This window comes from Bos taurus, chromosome 13 (genome assembly GCF_002263795.3).
Source record: "Bos taurus isolate L1 Dominette 01449 registration number 42190680 breed Hereford chromosome 13, ARS-UCD2.0, whole genome shotgun sequence".
Lineage (NCBI taxonomy): Eukaryota > Metazoa > Chordata > Mammalia > Artiodactyla > Bovidae > Bos > Bos taurus.
The window spans coordinates 10,820,681-10,840,507 of record NC_037340.1 but is presented as its reverse complement, the minus strand read 5'-3'; the positions used below and the strand labels follow the sequence as shown (position 1 = coordinate 10,840,507).

The following is a 19,827-nucleotide window of genomic DNA, read 5'->3' as shown; positions in this document are numbered from 1 at the left end:
TTTCATTCCAATCCCAAAGAAAGGCAATGCCAAAGAATGCTCAAACTACCGCACAATTGCACTCATCTCACACGCTAGTAAAGTAATGCTCAAAATTCTCCAAGCCAGGCTTCAGCAATATGTGAACCGTGAACCTCCTGATGTTCAAGCTGGTTTTAGAAAAGGCAGAGGAACCAGAGATCAAATTGCCAACATCCACTGGATCATCGAAAAAGCAAACATCTATTTCTGCTTTATTGATTATGCCAAAGCCTTTGACTGTGTGGATCACAATAAACTGTGGAAAATTCTGAAAGAAATGGGAATACCAGACCACCTGATCTGCCTCTTGAGAAATATGTATGCAGGTCAGGAAGCAACAGTTAGAACTGGACATGGAACAACAGACTGGTTCCAAATAGGAAAAGGAGTACGTCAAGGCTGTATATTGTCACCCTGTTTATTTAACTTATATGCAGAGTACATCATGAGAAATGCTGGACTGGAAGAAACACAAGCTAGAATCAAGATGGCCAGAAGAAATATCAATAGCCTCAGATATGCAGATGACACCACCCTTATGGCAGAAAGTGAAGAGGAGCTCAAAAGCCTCTTGATGAAAGTGAAAGTGGAGAGTGAAAAAGTTGGCTTAAAGCTCAACATTCAGAAAACGAAGATCATGGCATCCGGTCCCATCACTTCATGGGAAATAGATGCGGAAACACTGGAAACAGTGTCAGACTTTATTTTTCTGAGCTCCAAAATCACTGCAGATGGTGACTGCAGCCATGGAATTAAAAGATGCTTACTCCTTGGAAGGAAAGTTATGACCAACCTAGATAGCATATTCAAAAGCAGAGACATTACTTTGCCAACAAAGGTTTGTCTAGTCAAGGTTATGGTTTTACCCGTGGTCATGTATGGATGTGAAAGTTGGATTGTGAAGAAAGCTGAGCGCCGAAGAATTGATGCTTTTGAACTGTGGTATTGGAGAAGACTCTTGAGAGTCCCTTGGACTGCAAGGAGATCCAACCAGTCCATTCTGAAGGAGATCAGCCCTGGGATTTCTTTGGAAGGAATGATGCTGAAGCTGAAACTCCAGTACTTTGGCCACCTCATGCGAAGAGTTGACTCATTGGAAAAGACTCTGATGCTGGGAGGGATTGGGGGCAGGAGGAGAAGGGGACGACAGAGGATGAGACGGCTGGATGGCATCACTGACTCAATGGACATGAGTCTGAGTGAGCTCCGGGAGTTGGTGATGGACAGGGAGGCCTGGCGTGCTGCGATTCATGGGGTCACAAAGAGTCGGACACGACTGAGCGACTGATCTGATATGATCTGATCTGAGACTATCTCCTTCCATTGCTCAAGAGTATCTGGACCACACAGAGCAGGATGGTCCAAAGAGTGCTGTGTACTAGTGAGGGATATCATTATATCAATCCTTCCCATTATAAGGCAAATGTTTATAGAAATCATGCCTTTTCAGCCTGGAAGGCATACATCATCACATCCTAAGCTGAAGAACAAGGTGAGGGAGGGAAGGATGGAGGGAGCCACGGATTCTGGTGTTACTGGATAACATTTCCCAGGGGTCGTCATGATCTGAAGCTGGAGGGATGACTCACATGCAGTAACTCCAGAGGAGCACTGCAAGCTTGAGCAAGGAGAGCAGGGGCAATGATTTTTTAAATGTTTGCACCCTGTGACATCAAAAAATGCTTAGTACACAAAAGACTATCAGTCTTTTGAAAGTTATCAGTTTAGTGAACAAACAAAAAATAAGCATGTTTTCTTTGAAAATTGTGTTTAGAAAAATACAGAAATTAACCGGAGAAAACTCTATTCTGAGTCTATTGAAGACCAAGACACTGTCATCTCTGTGTCTCCTCTGACTAGTGTAATAAACCAACCTACAGTTCTTTGATAGATGTTTTTGCTGTTCAGTCACCAAATCGTGTCTGACTCTTGTGACCCCATGGACTACAGCTCACCAGGCTCTTCTGTCCATGGGATTTCCCAGGCAAGAGTACTGGAGTGGGTTGCCATTTTCTTCTCCAGGGGATCTTCCTGACACAGGGATCAAACCGTATCTCCTGCATTGGCAGGTTCTTTACTACCTGAGCCACCTGAGAAGCCCCCTTTGATTAGATAGAGGTCTACTCAGTTAAACTTATCCTTGGATACCCTGTACAATGTGCTAGACCTAATGTTTTTTTTGTTAATGCAAAGTATTTTTGTGCTTTTATTAGAACCTGAAGAGTCCCAAGTTGTTCTATTTGAATATTTATTATGATAATCTTTTAACTGATGGCAAGAGAACATCTTGTTCTTACAAAACTATACTCTCATGACTATTGTCCAACACACAAAAGAAAATATCTGATCCTAATGAAGTCATTCCGGGACTTGGTGATGAAGTCAACTCCAGGAGTTGGTGATGGACAGGGAGGCCTGGTGTGCTGCGATTCATGGGGTCGCAGAGTCGGACACAACTGAGTGACTGAACTGAACTGAACTGAATGAAGTCAACCTATCTCACTCTCTCTGGATCTGTAAGGAATGAAGTTGGTAATCTAGACCTGCTTGGTGCAATAGGCAAAATAACTGGTTCTCAACCAGGCAATGCTTTCCTGCCTTCTGTACAATTGGTAGGTATCTTTCAGAAATAATCTCTCACTACTATGCTGCACACTGGCTCAGCTTTGCAGTTATTGTTTATCATTTCTTATCCTTTCAGGAAGGAATAATTCAAGTTCCCAGTTTTAATGATGGGAACTATTTTAGTGAGACTAATCACTACACAGTGACTACTAACTATCCATTCACTAAATGCAAATCATTTCTAAAAATGAAAGTTCACTTTAATAAGATGTCCAATCTGCTGTACTGTGACTATAGATGAAATATACATCATACTCACTTAAAACTTTTTTTCTGATTTACACAAAGATCTAATACAGGACTTTAGGGGCCATATTACAGAGATGGATTTCTTCTCAGACAATACTGTCTTTGATGTTAAATCACCTACAATTAACTTCTTAAAGAATTCTGAACACTAGAGTATAAAGAAATTAATTAAAAAAATAAAATACACATGCAATTTACCCTAATTTTTTCATAGTTCTTTCATTATTGAAACTTCCTCATTCCTACTTTATCTATGGTAGAATCACTGAGAGTAATTCAGTATCAGATGACTTACCTGGGTTGCTATTTTCAGGAGAAGTTTTAGATCTCTTTTCTTTATATTCAGAAATCAGTTGCTTAAAGCTATGTATTAAAAATGCAATAAATAATATTTTAACACTGATATGAAAAACAACTATCAAATTCTTAGATTATTTCAGATAATGTCAGAGATAATATCAAAACTTCAACTGTCACATACATTTCAAGTTTCTAAGTTCTATAAACTTTTATTTAGCATGTAGTAAAGGAGAAAGTAAAGGTCTATTTTCACCCTGCTTATTTAACTTATATGCACAGTACATTATGAGAAACACTGGGCTGGATGAAGCACAAGCTGGAATCAAGATTGCCGGGAGAAATATCAATAACCTCAGATATGCAGATGACACCGTCCTTATGGCAGAAAGTGAAAAAGAACTAAAAAACCTCTTGATGAAAGTGAAAGAAGAGAGTGAAAAAGTTGGCTTAAAGCTCAACATTCAGAAAACTAAGACCATGGCATCCGGTCCCATCATTTCATGGCTAATAGATGGGGAAACAGCAACTGACTTAGTTTTGGGGGCTCCAAAATCACTCCAGATGGTGTTTGCAGCCAAGAAATTAAAAGACGCTTACTCCTTGGAAAGAAAGTTAGACCAACTTAGCATATTAAAAAGCAGAGACATTACTTTCTCAACATAGGTCTGTCTAGTCAAGGTTATGTTTTTTCCAGTAGTCATGTAGGGATGTGAGAGTTGTACTATAAAGAAAGCTGAGCGCAGAAGACGTGATGCTTTTGGACTGCGGTGTTGGAAAAGACTTTTGAGAGTCCCTTGGACTGCAAGGAGATCCAACCAGTCCATCCTAAAGGAAATCAGTCCTGGGTCTTCATTGGAAGGACTGATGTTGAAGCTGAAACTCCAACATTTTGGCCATCTGATACAAAGAGCGGACTCATTTGAAAAGACCCTGATGTTGGGAAAGATTGAAGGCAGGAGGAGAAGGGGACAACAGAGGATGAGATGGTTGGATGGCATCACCAACTCACTGGACATGATTTTGGGTAAACTCTGGGAGTTGGTGATGGACAGGGAGGCCTGGGATGCTGTGGTTCATGGGGTCCCAAAGAGTCGAACACAACTGAGCAACTGAACTGAACTGAAAGGAGAAAGAAAAGGAAGATGAAGTAGTCATGAACTCAGGGCAGTACAGCTCCAATAATTAACTAGATTTGGCTTGGCATACAAAAAATCTCTCGAGCTTGCAAATCCTAGCTCTATAACCAACTGCTCTTTGTTCCTGGAGGTGTTGTTTCTCTTCAGTTCAAAGTCTTCCTCTACACAACTGGGATAGTACTACCTTATTTCACAAGAGGGTTAATAGGATGTAATGAGATAATATACCCCCAAAATGCTTGCAGAAACAAAGAGTGGAATAATTTCATCTTCAACTTTATTGCTGTAACTACTTTGAAATTCCAAGTAAATCCCAATGTGTGCTTTTTCATACATTTAACATTCAAGTGTTGCATGAAATTGTTATTAATTCTGGTGCTTAGCTGTTTTTTGTGGTTTGTAATTTAGGGAATATCAGCTCTTATATAATGTGTACCTAAATTTATTTATAACATATGAATTCTCTACATGAGAGAACATAATGATCCCCCATTATTGCAGCTAATTACACCAAGAGCAGAAAACTAATCACAATCAAGACCTGGCCTGGACCACTACTCTTCCTTCTCTACCTACTCAAACTTTGAACCAGCAGATCTTTCTGCCAGTGGTTTTTAATCTCCATGTCCCTCTCCAATTCATTTGGAAGACATATCCCTACTCTTACAGTGGGTACTGGCAAGTTCTAGACAGGGCTTACCTCTCTGAATTTCAACTATCTTAGTTGAGATTTAGGGATTTCTGCTGAATGGATTCCGTATGGGGCAGATTCTGAAAACATTTAAAGTGGAGGCAGACAGAAATCTGTTGGAAGATTTTCATTATTACAGGAAACAGATCCCATGAGGGGCCAAGCATAATTAGGGAATCTCAGGCAAGCTGGCACCCACTACTCTGGGAAGGATGACAGGGAACCTGTGACCTAAGAAAAGGTGCCCCCACAGGACAGAAAGCCGCCTTGAGGTTCAAGTCTAGATACAAAGGAGAAAGGGAAGTCTGCTCAATCCCTGCAGGAGCACTTGACCCTCTCTGACAGCCTAAAATGGTCCCCACTGACATCTGCTAGCAGAAAAGATAAATAAGAGCCTCAAGGGCACCTCATCGTGAAGATCTAGCCTACACATGGGCTCCACATAGGGTCTCTGACTGAGGGGGTAAGCTAGGCGGCCCAGCTGCCCAAACTGGGTGCTGGTGCTTTGTTTGCAACAGAGACTGAGTGACAAACATACATATGAGAACAAAGGAGCTCTCACTCTGAAGTCGACCTGTGCATCATCTTAAAGGCTGGGGAACCTGGACCCCGAGGGGTGGCCTGGGAGCAAAGGTCAATCATGAGCCCACTGCAGGATGAGGTTTTTTTTTTTTTCCTTTTAAAATGATTTTATTAAAGGTCTTTATAGAGCCAATCCAGACTCCAGATCCAGCTGCCAAGCAGACCCTGTCAAGACCAGCTGTAGCAGCAGTGCTGCAGCAGTAGAATCAATGCAAGCAACAGAATGGTGAGAAGGAACTGTTTTCTCCCCTCAAATGACTTGTGGAAGAGGACTGTCTCGTTGATTTTAGGGAATCCGCCGGGTTCTTGGAAAATTCAAGCAAGTCCTCAAGGGAAAACAGGATTTGCTGCTGAACTAAATATTTCAAGACCCAAAGAACTAGTTAGAAATATCACAACTGTGACACTGTTCATACGCCATACCGAGAGGTCACACTTGGAATGAAATGGCTAATGTCAACCTTTCTAAGGAGCAAGGTCTACATGTCCTGAGATAAAGCACCCTGAGCCCACAGCCAAGAGTAACTCACTGGCCTTTGCTTGGCTTTCAGCTCTTGAGGGGGAACATCTCACCACCTTTCTCCAAACTGCCTGCACCAAACTGGAACTCTCACTGGTCACGTAGCAAGTAACAGTTAAAATTATTTTTGGCTGCAGTTTAGTGAGAACTGGCATTTTAATGTGAACACTTACATATCAAAACCACTAATAACAGCATATGCTTCTGCAGTCCATCCAAAAACATCTTGAGAAAAGATGTCAGCACCTTGCTGAAGAAGAAGTCTGACGACATCTGGTGATTCATACTTGACAGCAAGCATGAGGGCTGTTCTAAAACAACAGGGAGATGACTTCAGCCTCAGGAAGCTGAGTTGACTTACTTACACAGTTAATTTGATATGCTTCACCAAGTGAACGCCTTGCCCTTCCATGAAGGACTGACCATTTACAGGCTCAAGTGTTCATCTTTGCAAACTACCTCCAAGGCTAAAATGAAGGGACGGAAAAGAAGCCTCCTGTCCCACTGGGATGCCAGGCAGCAGCACTTACTATTTCAAAAGTCCCTGATGGGGACTTCCCTGGTGGGCCAGTGGATAAGACTCCAGGTTCCCCATGCAGGGGGCCTAGGTCAGGGAACTTGATCTCATATGCTGCAACTAAGAGTTCCCACAACTAGGACCCCATGCAACCAAGTAAATAAATGTTTTTTTAAAAATAATAATAAAGTCCTTGATGGACAAGAAATGATCCTGAGGTCACTTATCTGAGGCAGGTGACTATTTAAGGGATAAATTCCCCATTTCCTCCTTAGTCTGATATATTCGGCTTCAACGTCAGCTAGAGGGTGGGTTAAGGAAAGGCTACTTGCAGGTTTAAATCAAAAATATTGATATTAATGGGAATAAAAATAGTCATGGTGGCAGTTAATGATGTGGAGAAGCATGTGCTAGGCACTAAAAATGAAATACTATATATAAAATCTTTCCTACACAGAGGCACCTTTGAAATACGCATTACTATTTGCCTTGTGTATCAGGAAACTTATTTGCTGATGATAGCCCTAATCGGTAGGAAACCTAGGAACTGAACCTAGCCTGAATCTAAAGCCCATCATTTTCGTCTGTATCATTCACCTCTGACTTGTCTCTGTTAAAGGAACTGTTTATGCAATCAAAGCTATCTTTCTTCCTTCTACCTGCATTAAAAATGAAAATATCAAAATGTACTAAAATGAAAACCTAATGAGCCCACAGGATCTGGTGACAGTGAGTCATAACCACCTTTTTGTGGCTGTTGTTATTTAGTCACTATGTTGTATCTGACTCTTTTGCAATCTAATAACATCAGCATTCTTCAAACAAAGTAATTTAAAACAAAGAGTTATCCATAAGACAAAACCAAGTCTTTTAGGTTTACTATGCATCTTATAAAAATACATACATACAAAGTAGAGGTTAAAGAATTCTTTTAAAAGAATTAAGAAACTCGATACTGTCATGAGGTGAACTAAAAAGCAGAATCCATATTTCATAAAGCTAATAAAACTAATTTGAAATCCCTCAGCTATTACCAGATCAACCAAACAAAAAACAGGTTGCATATGACATCAGTCAATATTATAAAGGAATATGAATCCTGCTATACATTCCTGCTATATATTGTTCATGGTTCCCGGTCAGAATAACTGACTTTCTACCTAAGTGATAATGTGTTGATCACAAATGAATCCTCTTATACATTTAATCTTGATATTACCATCCTAGAACAGCACTAAGGGTTTTGAAAAGAAAAAGAACAACGGTACCTTTTCATCTTATCAACCGCATGTATATTTGCTTTTTTCTTTACTAAAAACTCCACCATTTGCCCTCTCTTTTCACATATCGCAAGTAACAGTGGTGTCAGGTCATCCTGTAAAACAGGGAAAACCATTTCTAATGTACACAGTTAACCTATTTCTAAACTGAAATTAAAACCGTGCAATAGATTCTCTGAACTTAAAAATAAAAGTCAGAAAGTAAATGAAAGAGAGCCCCCTCCTCCTCATCACCCTGTGCACCTTCTTTCTCTTTAATCTGCTCCTCCTCTGGGCCTTCCCTGGTGGTCCAGTGGCTAAGTGTCAAGCTCCCAATGCAGGGGGTGTGGGTATCATTTAGCTACTGTATCAACTCCATATTTTAGGGACAATGCTGAGGCAGAAATATATAATACCATCTGTAGCATGCATAACCTATCCAAGGATGACCATGAGTAAACTCAAAAGGTTTACAGACATTCCAGTGAGAATATTATTCTCTACATGAACATGCAAAGACAGAAACTTTTTCTTTTTTTCAAAAAATCAACTGTGGGAACCCTGTTTTACTGCTTTCTCAGACATGTCTCCTGGAATTTAATCTTACTCATTCTCTCTTCCTTGCTTGCTCTTTCCACCGCCCTTCCTTAAGTTAGACATTCTGGCTGAGAGGTCAGCATTCGCTAGATGCTAACTGCATGCAGAATGAGCGCCCTCCCCACCTTATCTTCAAAGACCCTTCTTGATGACTCTCATGTGATTACCTCCAGACCACCAGGAAGAAGCTTCCAAAATCCTAGAGTTCTGGTGTCTGTCTTGCTTTACTGCAACATAAAATTACCAATAAATACATGCTCAACATTTTCTCGGGGAGTTGCTCTTCCACCAGCTCTCCATGTGCTGTCTCTTATAATCTTGTGTGTTTGTGAGAGTTATTCAGTGCGAAACCGCCACAACCAACTTAAAAATTCTAATTTGAAAAATTCAATCCCATTCTTAAGAGATTTTTAAAAATATGAAATCAATTATAGATTAATTAGACTGTCTTTAAAAACCTTCAAATATTTATCAAAATAAACTATCAATCAAAAATTGGAAACTCAAATGCTTATGGACAGAAAGCTGATGACCTGAGCAAGTGAAAAAGCCAGGTGAGACTGGTAACCCCGAAAACACGTATCCCATACAGAAGGGGTGGCCTCTGCACACAGACCAAACAGTAGGATGGGCTCAAGGGCGTCCAGATTTGGTCCTTGGAGAAGCCTGAACTTCTGCATGAGCCTCCTAAATTTGAAATGTTGACTCAATGTGTGGAGGTAACTAAACATATCCAAGGGCCATGTTTGGTTTATGGCCCACTTTTGGTTTTATGTTTGCTGTTTCTAAACAGGTGGGTATAAAGCAAATATTTGTATGTGAAACCTTTCCTTTCTTTAGTATCATATGTTTCACAAAAAAAGTGGTCCCCATATGTAATAAATATGGCATTAAGACTCATAATTCAAGTAAACATAAATTCTTTTAAAAAGACTCATAATTCACAGTCAAGAATGTTTCCACTGCCTGTTGAAACTACAGTCTATCTCTAGAATTCTTCTAGACCGTTAATCAAATGGATAATGAGTTTCCAAGCCTGCTGAAAATAAATGCTTAAAACAATTCCCCTCTGTACTGTTACTAACTTCACGGGTTTTAGAGCTCTCATCTGCTTATGCCAGGGATCAGCAATTCTAACAGACACACTGCAAGAGTCTGTCCTGCAGATGATACCAAAAAAGGCTCAGGAGTTACTATTACTGCAATCAGGAAAACCCTGTTGGTAAAAAACATCTGTTGACCTAATGACCTGGATGATAAGTGAAGGTGCAAAATCCTTAAAGGGTCAGACTCTACAGATGAAGTGACTTCGCCATGAGCAAATCGCTAAAGACTCTCAGAGGGTCACCGAATGATGAGTGGTTGGAAGGAAAAGGAGTTGTCGTTCAAGCCCATAGATATCGCCAAAGATACTCCTTTTAATGTCTCAAACATGGGGCAGAGAAAAAGTCAGGCTAATAGTGTTGGAAAGGAGGGAGCTGATGGAAGCAGCTAGCATTGATCAAACTCCCACCCTTCTAGAGACTACTTTCTTTTGTGAAGGGAGCATTTAGAAATTACACGTATTCACTCCATAGTTATTCATCAAGGATTGGATCAGAATCTCAAGGGAATAGTTCTAGATACACATGTCCAAGTGTTCCTCAATTTACTCAGTCAAAATCTACAGCAAACAGCCTAGGCTTATACATTTTTAAAAGAAGTTTCCCCAAATAATTGTGGTTCACCAGCAGAATATAGCTGAGAATTAGTGCAGCAACCACTCCAGTCTCATCTCTGACTCACACGGCCAATTCCTTCTCTTATATGAAGGTTTGAATAAAAAAGAAAAGTGTAAGAGGCAAGAGTCATCAAAACTGCAATTTAAAAAATTTCCTGGGTAAACAGTGGTAGAACAGGGACTAGTAAACCCAAAAGGAAACCTGATCTCATTATTTATAAACCCCTTACTTCCTTCCCATCAAGACATTCTAGATGGGAGAGCAGAGTCTAGACTCCTATCTAAGTGGATGGTTCTGCCAGAATAGGATAATATCAGGTAGTTATTTGTTCTTCTCTCTTAATTCCCACTTCATCACCACCTTTTCACTGTCAGTGTTTTGCTCAGAGCCTTCTTTAAACTGGCACCTAGGCAAGTTTACAATTCACTCACACTCTTTTTCAAAATAACAACTATTATCCCTGAAAACTGAAAAGCATATAAGAAATCTATACACTGAAGGGAATAAAAAGCACAAACCAAAATCTCGGGACTTCCGTGGTGGTCCCGTGGCTGGGTCTCAGTGCTCCCAGTAAAGGCCTGGGTTCGACCCCTGGTCAGGAAACTAGATCCTACATGCTGAAACTAAGCCCAGCTCAGCCAAATAAATAAATATTAAAATAAAAGAATCCTCTTCTTGGCATTTCCAACTGCCAAAATTCCAGCTTGACTTGCAACTTTTCACTTGCTTGCTCCTTTTCCTTTCCTTTTACCCTCTTAAGACTTGGGCAGTGAGAGAGAAACTGTGTTTATATAAACCATTTTTCATAAAATGGGAATTTGTGAACAGCAGCAAGATTTCTATTATGTTGTAAAATGCTTTCGTTATGTTTGAATTTTAAGACAAAGTCTACTGAGGCAAATTTTGCTTCACTGTGTTATTTTAGACTGATTAAAAAAAAAAAAAAACCTTAAGTGGGGGAAAATATTTGGAAAATGTTTTACCTTTAACAAGTGCAGTGTTATCACAAATACCAGCCATAAACACATAAAGGAATGCTTTACTCTCTAATGCTTGAGAAATATCATGATTAAAGTGAAATCTTAGACAGTTTGGTTTCTTCAAAATACTTGCACTCAGGGAAGGCTGGAGCTTCCAAACATGGAAAACTGAGGCCACCTGTGAGAGTGGAGGGAGTTCCTCGCGGGGCTGAAGAGGCCGGACTTCACATGCTTCCTGAAGAAAGAGCAGGAGGGGCAGCTCCCCAGGCACAGCTGCCACCCCGCGGAGCAGCTCCCCGGGGCTGAGCGTGGAAGACCCCGAGGGGTACCTGGTGAACCAAGTGGTCACCAGCACAAGAGAACGCCCTTGCTTGGTATCAAACATGACCTGACCCGCCTGGCTGGATCTCAGAACCCGGGGTCCTGGAGGGCTCAGGGCTCCAGGCCTGCTGCCTCCCAGGCCCACTTGCACTCACCCAGCTCCCCCTGCTGGGCACTGGGTCTCCTTCCTCCTCTACCCACCCCCAGCAGCCCACATTCCTGAGCCCCTGTAAACAGCCAGTGCCCATATCACTTCACTCCCCTCAGGCCTTCACTTCCTGTGGGCTCAGAGCCCACCACCCACTCCCACGCATGTTCTAATGGGAAAGCCTTCCTTCTAGGGTAGAAGGGTGGCTGGCAGACAGAGCTCTGCCCTTTCTGGGGGCACCAACTTTTTTCACCCCCGCCCCCTGACTCGGGTTTGGAATTGTTTTTCCATGTTACAGGGCCTCATGGACACTATTCAAGTCAGGGAATGTTTAACAGGAGGATTCCTACGTGCTGTTTCTCACAAGTCCTTTGTTTCTTTTTAAGTGGAACAGCACGCTGCTCCCAGGAACTGGGGTCATTGTGTGAGACAGGCTTGAATCTCCTTTAGTAAACATCTCTTTACGACAAAACTGGTTAGTCTCGGTCCCCTTTCTTGAGATACGGATTGTCTCCTGAGCTTGTGACCATCATCATCCCTTGTTCCCTTGGTAACGGCTACTGTACCTTTGGTTTTCTGATCTTTATCATTGACGAAAGAAACTTCTTGTACTACAGCCTATATATACTCACAGAAAAATCATTAAAGCACCTTTGCTCCATCAGAGCTTGGGTCCCCGTGTCTGTCTGTCTTTCTCTCTCTCTCCCCGGCTGATTCCTTGGAGCGCAGAGACCTGTCTTGCTCACTCTCCTGCCCGGGCTTCTAAGACTCTCGAGAAGGCGCCCTGTGCCTTCACCCCACCTCGAGAGGGCGCCCGGTGCCTTCGTGAGAGACGCAAGTTCTGTCTCAAGGACTTTATTGGTTTTCTGCGTAAACCAGGGAGTATAGGCCTCTTTCTTTCTCTCACTTTCTTATCGTCGCCTCCAGACGGCCAGGTCCCGGTGCATTAAAGGACCTCAACAATTCGGTTTACCTATTTACATACTGTTGTAAATAAAACACTTGTAGATTAAAAAAAATGCTTCACAAACATTTGGTAAATAAAGTTAGGTGACCGATACCTTGTTCCTGGCTTCTATATCGGCGTCATAGGAAAGCAGCTTTGCTGCGAGTGATAAATTCTGGCAAAAGACAGCGTAGTGGACAGCGGTGTTGCCACAGACGTCCATGACATTTGGGTCGGCACCATGCTCCAGCAGAAGAGTCGCACACTCCTCCTCTTGGCATTCTACGGCCTGTTAGTGTTGTGCCAAGAAACAGAGTGTAAATTCTAGGAATTCAAAGTAAACAGGCCACAAGCTTCACCAGTTTGCTATATTTCAATGAGATAAATTCACTTTTAGTCTCAGGAAATCACACCCATCTCCTGTGGACACGGTTCGCTGCCCAAACCCTTCATCAGCGCTGTCCTCTTTTCATTGTCACAGAGGTTAAGCAGGCATTTTCTCTCCAGGAGGAGAGTGACCACCGCTGAATGGCCATTGGCACAGGCCAAGTGGAGCGCAGTCCTATGAAAGCAAGAGCAATGTTTAGGAAACCCTAGTGTTACTGTTTCAAAGCAAACAATCGTTCCTGTGATTGAAAACATTCAATAGCATGCTATTCCTATCACTCTAAAACAAATGTTTCGTTTTCTTCTGGAGAAAGAACAGTCTATATTCGCTTTAGCTCTTCTTACCACAGTAATGAAAGAACCATCTACTTGAGTAGAACGAGCATGACCTAGAGATTCAGCTCAACTTGGGTTTGTATTTGACTTTCACTCTGTCACTCATTAGCCGTTGCTCAGCCTCTCTGTGCCTCAATTTCCTCATCAACAGAATGGAGAGGGAGTAGTAGTTATCTCACAGGGCAGCACTGTGATGCTTACATGAGAGCCATGCAAAGGGTGCAGAACCATTCCTGGCAGATAACAGCTCAGTAACTGTTAGGTCATATTATCATATTTATTGCTAGTACTACTAGTTTACAAGGACAACATCTCAATGAAGTCAAAGGATATGACACCTCCTTTGCAGATATATTTTGAGTATTAGAGACAACATTGTACTTCGGTGATTCTAATATGCTCATTTTCTCACATTTTAATGTCTCTGACATTGGAATATAATTTATAATTCACAGACTTTACAAATTGTAGAATTTTTGTTTGTCCATTTGTCTTTTTTCCTGTTGGTCTAATTCCCATGAGGTGTTTTCATCTAAGTCTGCTTTAGAGATGATGTATAATATATATTATTATATAACACAGGTGTACGACACAGTGATCCACAATTGTTAAAGGTTATACTGCATTTAAAGTGACTATAAAATATTAGCTATATTCCCCATGTTATACAACAAATCTTTGTAGCTTGCAGGATTTTAGTTCCCTCACCAGAGATCGAACCCTGGGCCCAGAGCAGTGAGTCTTAACCACTGGACTTCCAGGAAATTCCCAAGATTCCCTTGACTTCTGAAAAGGCTGAAAGTTGTCACAGGATACCAATCCTCACAAAAAATTCTAAAACAAATTGAAAGTGCCAAATTATTTTTATCTGTGCCACATTCCTATGGAATATGGAATGAAGCAGGGCAAAGGCTAATAGAGTGTTGCCAAGAGAACACACTGGTTATAGCAAACACCTTCTTCCAACAACACAAGAGAAGACTCTACACATGGATGTCACCAGATGGTCAACACCAAAATCAGATTGATTATATTCTTTGCAGCCAAAGATGGAGAAGCTCTATACAGTCACCAAAAACAAGACTGGGAGCTGACTATTGCTCAGATCATGAACTCCTTATTGCCAAATTCAGTCTTAAATTGAAGAAAGTAGGGAAAACCACTAGACCATTTAGGTCTGACCTAAATCAAATCCCTTATGATTGTACAGTGGAAGTTAGAAATAGATTTAACGGACTAGATCTGATAGATAGAGGTCTTGATGAACTATGGACAGAGGTTCGTGACATTGTACAGGAGATAGGGATCAAGACCATCCCCATGGAAAAGAAACACAAAAAAGCAAAATGGCTGTCTGAGGAGGCCTTAGAAATAGCTGTGAAAAGAAGAGAAATGAAAACCAAAGGAGAAAAGGAAAGATATAAGCATCTGAATGCAGAGTTCCAAAAAATAGCAAGGAGAGATAAGAAAGCCTTCCTCAGCGATCAATGCAAAGAAATAGAGGAAAACAACAGAATGGGAATGACTAGAGATCTCTTCAAGAAAATTAGAGATACCAAGGGAACATTTCCTGCAAAGATGGGCTCAATAAAGGACAGAAATGGTATGGACCTAACAGAAGCAGAAGATATTAAGAAGAGGTGGCAAGAATATACAGAAGAACTATACAAAAAAGATCTTCATGACCAAGATAATCACAATGGTGTGATCACTCACCTAGAGCCAGATATCCTGGAATGTGAAGTCAAGTGGGCCTTAGAAAGGATCACTACGAACAAAGCTAGTGGAAGTGATGGAATTCCACTTGAGCTATTTCAAATCCTGGAAGATGATGCTGTGAAAGTGCTGCACTCAATATGCCAGCAAATTTGGAAAACTCAGCAGTGGCCACAGGACTGGAAAAGGTCAGTTTTCATTTCAACCCCAAAGAAATGCAATGCCAAAGAATGCTCAAACTCCCACACAATTGCACTCATCTCACACTCTAGTAAAGCAACGCTCAAAATTCTCCACACTAGGCTTCAGCAATATGTCAACCATGAACTTCCAGATGTTCAAGCTGGTTTTAGAAAAGGCAAAGGAACCAGAGATCAAATTGCCAACATCTGCTGGATCATCGAAAAATCAAGAGAGTTCCAGAAAAACATCTACTTCTGCTTTGTTGACTATACCAAAGCCTTTGACTGTGTGGATCACAATAAACTGTGAAAAATTCTGAAAGAAATGGGAATACCAGACCACCTGACCTGCCTCTTGAGAAACCTATATGCAGGTCAGGAAGCAACAGTTAGAACTGGACATGGAACAACCGACTGGTTCCAAATAGGAAAAGGAGTACGTCAAGGCTGTATATTGTCACCCTGCTTATTTAACTTATATGCAGAGTACATCATGAGAAAGGCTGGGCTGGAAGAAGCACAAGCTGGAATCAAGATTGCCGGGAGAAATATCAATAACCTTAGATATGCAGATGATACCACCCTTATGGCAGAGAGTGAAGAGGAACTAAAGAGCCTGTTGATGAAAGTGAAAGAGGAGAGTAAAAAAGTTGACTTAAAGCTCAACATTCAGAAAACGAAGATCATGGCATCTTGTCCCATTACTTCATGGCAAATAGATGGGGAAACAGTGGAAACAGTGTCAGACTTTATTTTGGGGGGCTCCAAAATCACTGCAGATGGTGATTGCAGCCATGAAATTAAAAGACACTTACTCCTTGGAAGAAAAGTTATGACCAATCTAGATAGCATATTGAAAAGCAGAGACATTACTTTGCCAACAAAGGTCTGTCTAGTCAAGGCTATGGTTTTTCCCGTAGTCATGTACGGATGTGAGAGTTGGACTGTGAAGAAAGCTGAGTGCCGAAGAATTCATGCTTTTGAACTGTGGTGTTGGAGAAGACTCTTGAGAGTCCCTTGGACTGCAAGGAGATCCCACCAGTCCATTCTAAATGAGATCAGTTCTGGGTGTTCTTTGGAAGGAATGATGCTAGAAACTCCAGTACTTTGGCCACCTCATGTGAAGAGTTGACTCACTGGAAAAGACTCTGATGCTGGGAGGGATTGGGGGCAGGAGGAGAAGGGGACGACAGAGAATGAGATGGCTGGATGGATGGAAAGAGTTGGAGTGAACTCCGGGAGTTGGTGATTGACAGGGAGGCCTGGCGTGCTGCGATTCATGGGGTCACAAAGAATCGGACACGACTGAGCAACTGAACTGAACTGACTGAAATCAACTTTCAGATTTTTTTTCTTTTCTTGTTTTGGTGCTGAAACCCAGGAAACTCCAGAATTGTTGCCTTTGAAACCATTCTTAGAGAGGTCTCTGGGGTGGGATATGTGTATTCTTACAACTGATTTATGATGTTGTACAGAGGAAACCAACACAACATGGTACAGCAACCACCATCCAACTAAAAACATTAAGGTGAATGAACAGTAGAACTAGAAAAAATGGTCTTTGTCAGCACACACAAATGTATAGATAGGAATTTCAGTTTTCTTCTGGTACTTTTCTCACCCTGTGTATTTAAAATTTTTGATCTATACTCCCTCTGAACTTTTTGGTGAGATAAAAAATCTAGTTACTTTTCTCTAAATAGTTACCAGGCTATTTCTCCACCATCTACACGTAATTTATCTTTCTAATAGAAATGTCATCAAGCAAATTTTTATATCTAAAAGGGCAAATCTTTGTCTACTATACAAAACTTTCAATTTCATCACAATTAAAGACAGCATGTGTAACCCAAAATCTTTAAAACCATGATGTTTATTTGGTTTAAATATGGAAAAACCATAGATCCTAAGAAAATGTCCTCTTAGTCAAGGACACAGACAGCTTCCTACTTCCAAGCTGTCTTCTAAGGTCCTTCAGCAAGGAACCTATACACCTAAGTGTATACTGATATAAAATGGATATTGCATTGTATCTGAAGAACTTTTAACCCAGAAGTTGACCTGTCATGGGGATTATTTTTCTTACTATGCAGTTTTCTGTAATACATAACATTATGGTATAAAAATGTGTACATTAAATGCCAACATCATCAAAAATCTGTCCACTGCCAATATCCACAATGGACGATCCATGGGAAGAAGCGTTTTCATAGATCACATGAGAAAAACAGTGTGAGAGCCAGGGAGTTCCAGATTTCTTGAGAGCTATAGAACTTGAGAGTTCTTACTCATGAGTACATCATGCTAACACGTGCATAACAACAAAGGAAGAGGAGGAGGAAGAAGGACAAAAAAAGATGCTTTTCATGTTTCATTTCAGTTCTGTGATTACTGACATTCAGTTAAATCACTTTAAAACGACCACTAAAGTGCTCTGTAAGGGGAATTATAAGAGGGTCCGAAACCAGCTAAGGCTTTTGCAGCCTATCAAGTCTGTGGGGCGCTGGATCCCACAAAGGTGTCTGCGAGCCTTGGAGGGGAAACTCATAGGAGGGAGCCCTGCCAGGCCCTTCCTCCCACTTACCTGTTCTTCTTGTCCCTGTCGTTCAGGCCATTCTTTCCGAGCAACAGAACCTGCTGCACTTTGGCTACATTGCCTACGCTGGCAGCTTTGTGGATCTTTTTGAGGTCCCTGTCTCGGATGTGGTACCCGGGCTGGAAGCTGGTTCTACAATGACCTCTGTCTCTCCCCAGGCTGATGGAGGAGTCTAAGGGCGACTCGCCCTTCTCACTCCTGTAGCCAAAAATCTTCTTCATCGCAGAGCCTATGGGCTCCAAACACACCTCACCTCCCCCTCGGCTCTTCACAGTCCCCTAAACCCAACACGAGCACTACAGGGAAGCCAGAGCCGTCCCGCCACAACCTCCCAGCTGGGAAGCTCAACGGTTTGGAATCTTTCATCCCAGAATGATCGTTGCTAAGCGACAGCTCTAAACACATTGCCCGTGTGCCAGAATGCCCAGTGTGCATGTGCAAGAACTGGAAGTGCATTTTTCAAAAGAAGCAAACAACATCAATAAACCCTTACCTAAGGGAAGAAGGAGAGGAAACTGAAATAACCACAGAAAGGAAGGTGACATTACAACAGATACCTCAGAAGTAAAGAAGCATCATCATAAGGGGCCGCTATTACTCATGAACAATTACAAATTGGAAAACCTAGAAGAAATAGATAAATTCTGAGAAACATGCACCCTGTCAAGACTAAAACAAGAAAAAATAGAAAAACTCAACACTCCAGTAACAAATAAAGAGATTCAAATATTAATTAAAAAAAAAAAAATCCCAAAAGTTAAAAGCTTAGGACCAAATGGCTTCAAAGCTCAATTCTACCAACATTCAAGTAAGAATTAAAAGTAAGACTATGCATAAAAAACACTTGAAAAAATTTAAAACCCATTCATGATAAAAAAAAAAAAAACTTCAATAAAATAGAAATTTCCTCAATTGAGGAAATTTCCTCAAGGCCATTTATGAAAAGCATGAAAAGTGAAAGTGATAGTCACTCAGTCGTGTCTGACTCTTTGTTATGCCATGGACTATACAGTCCATGGAATTCTCTAGGTGTGAATATTGGAGTGGGTAGCCTTTCCCTTCTCCAGGGGATCTTCCCAACCCAGAGATAGAACCTAGGTCTCTCGCAACACAGGCAGATTCTTTACCAGCTGAGCACCAAGGAACCCCAAGAATACTGGAGTGGGTAGCCACTCTCTTCTCCAGTGGATCTTCCTGACCCAGGAATCGAACCAGGGTCTCCTGCATTGCAGGTGGATTCTTTACCAAGTGAGCTAACAGGGAAGCTAGTCTACTTGGGAAAACAGCGTCTGATAGTAGGAAAAGCAGGGACCAAGAGGCTTTGACCAGGATGGCTCCCATCGTTAAAAAGAAAAAAGCCCTCTGTCCTGTGGCTGATTCATGCTGATGTTTGGCAGAAACCAACACAATACTGTAAAGCAATTGTCCTTCAGTTAAAAAAAAAAAAACAAACACAAAACACCTCTCCCTCAACTATGCTGCCCCCTTTACCTGCAGCCTCAAAGGTGCTCAACCCACAACCAAACACCCTGAAGGAGCTGCCCAGCCTCACTCCTCCTCGCTACAGCCTAGATTCTGCTCCCTCACTCTGGAATTGTTCTCTTTGCCACCGGAGCTGAAATCAAACGGCTTGCCTACAGGTGAAGGGAGAGAGCTCTCAGCACTTCAGGTCACAGGTGCTAGATGGTAAGGTTCAGAGAAAGCTGCCAGTAACGTTACCAGGGTATAAACATCACATGGTGAGGCCACGAGCTGGATCCTCACTGGAGGGAAAAAGAGCTCAAGACCCTCAGTCCCTGATCTGTCCCCACAGATGGGGAGGGGGGCAGGTTGGCATGCATACAGTCACAGGCTGTTGTCACTTCCCGGCGGGGAGGGGACTCCTGCCCTGTGTCTGTGCGGCTGACCCACTGTGCTCTGATTAAACGTATCCCAGGTGTGGAGAATGTTCAACCTACCTCAGTCTGGCTCCCAGGAAAGAGCAATGAGCTTTTTTC

General features: G+C 41.7%; 1 protein-coding gene across 1 annotated transcript in view; it reads right to left on the bottom strand.

Moving 5' to 3' along the window:
- LOC513969 (ankyrin repeat domain-containing protein 26) overlaps positions 1–19,827 on the bottom strand; it is a 79,858-nt gene extending 60,031 nt beyond the window's left edge. The window contains 5 exon segments of the mRNA XM_059892862.1: positions 11,328–11,527; positions 12,469–12,533; positions 12,729–12,902; positions 13,016–13,175; positions 17,819–19,827. Of these exon segments, the coding sequence (XP_059748845.1) occupies positions 11,328–11,527; positions 12,469–12,533; positions 12,729–12,902; positions 13,016–13,175; positions 17,819–18,051 (832 nt within the window). The 5' untranslated portion in view covers positions 18,052–19,827.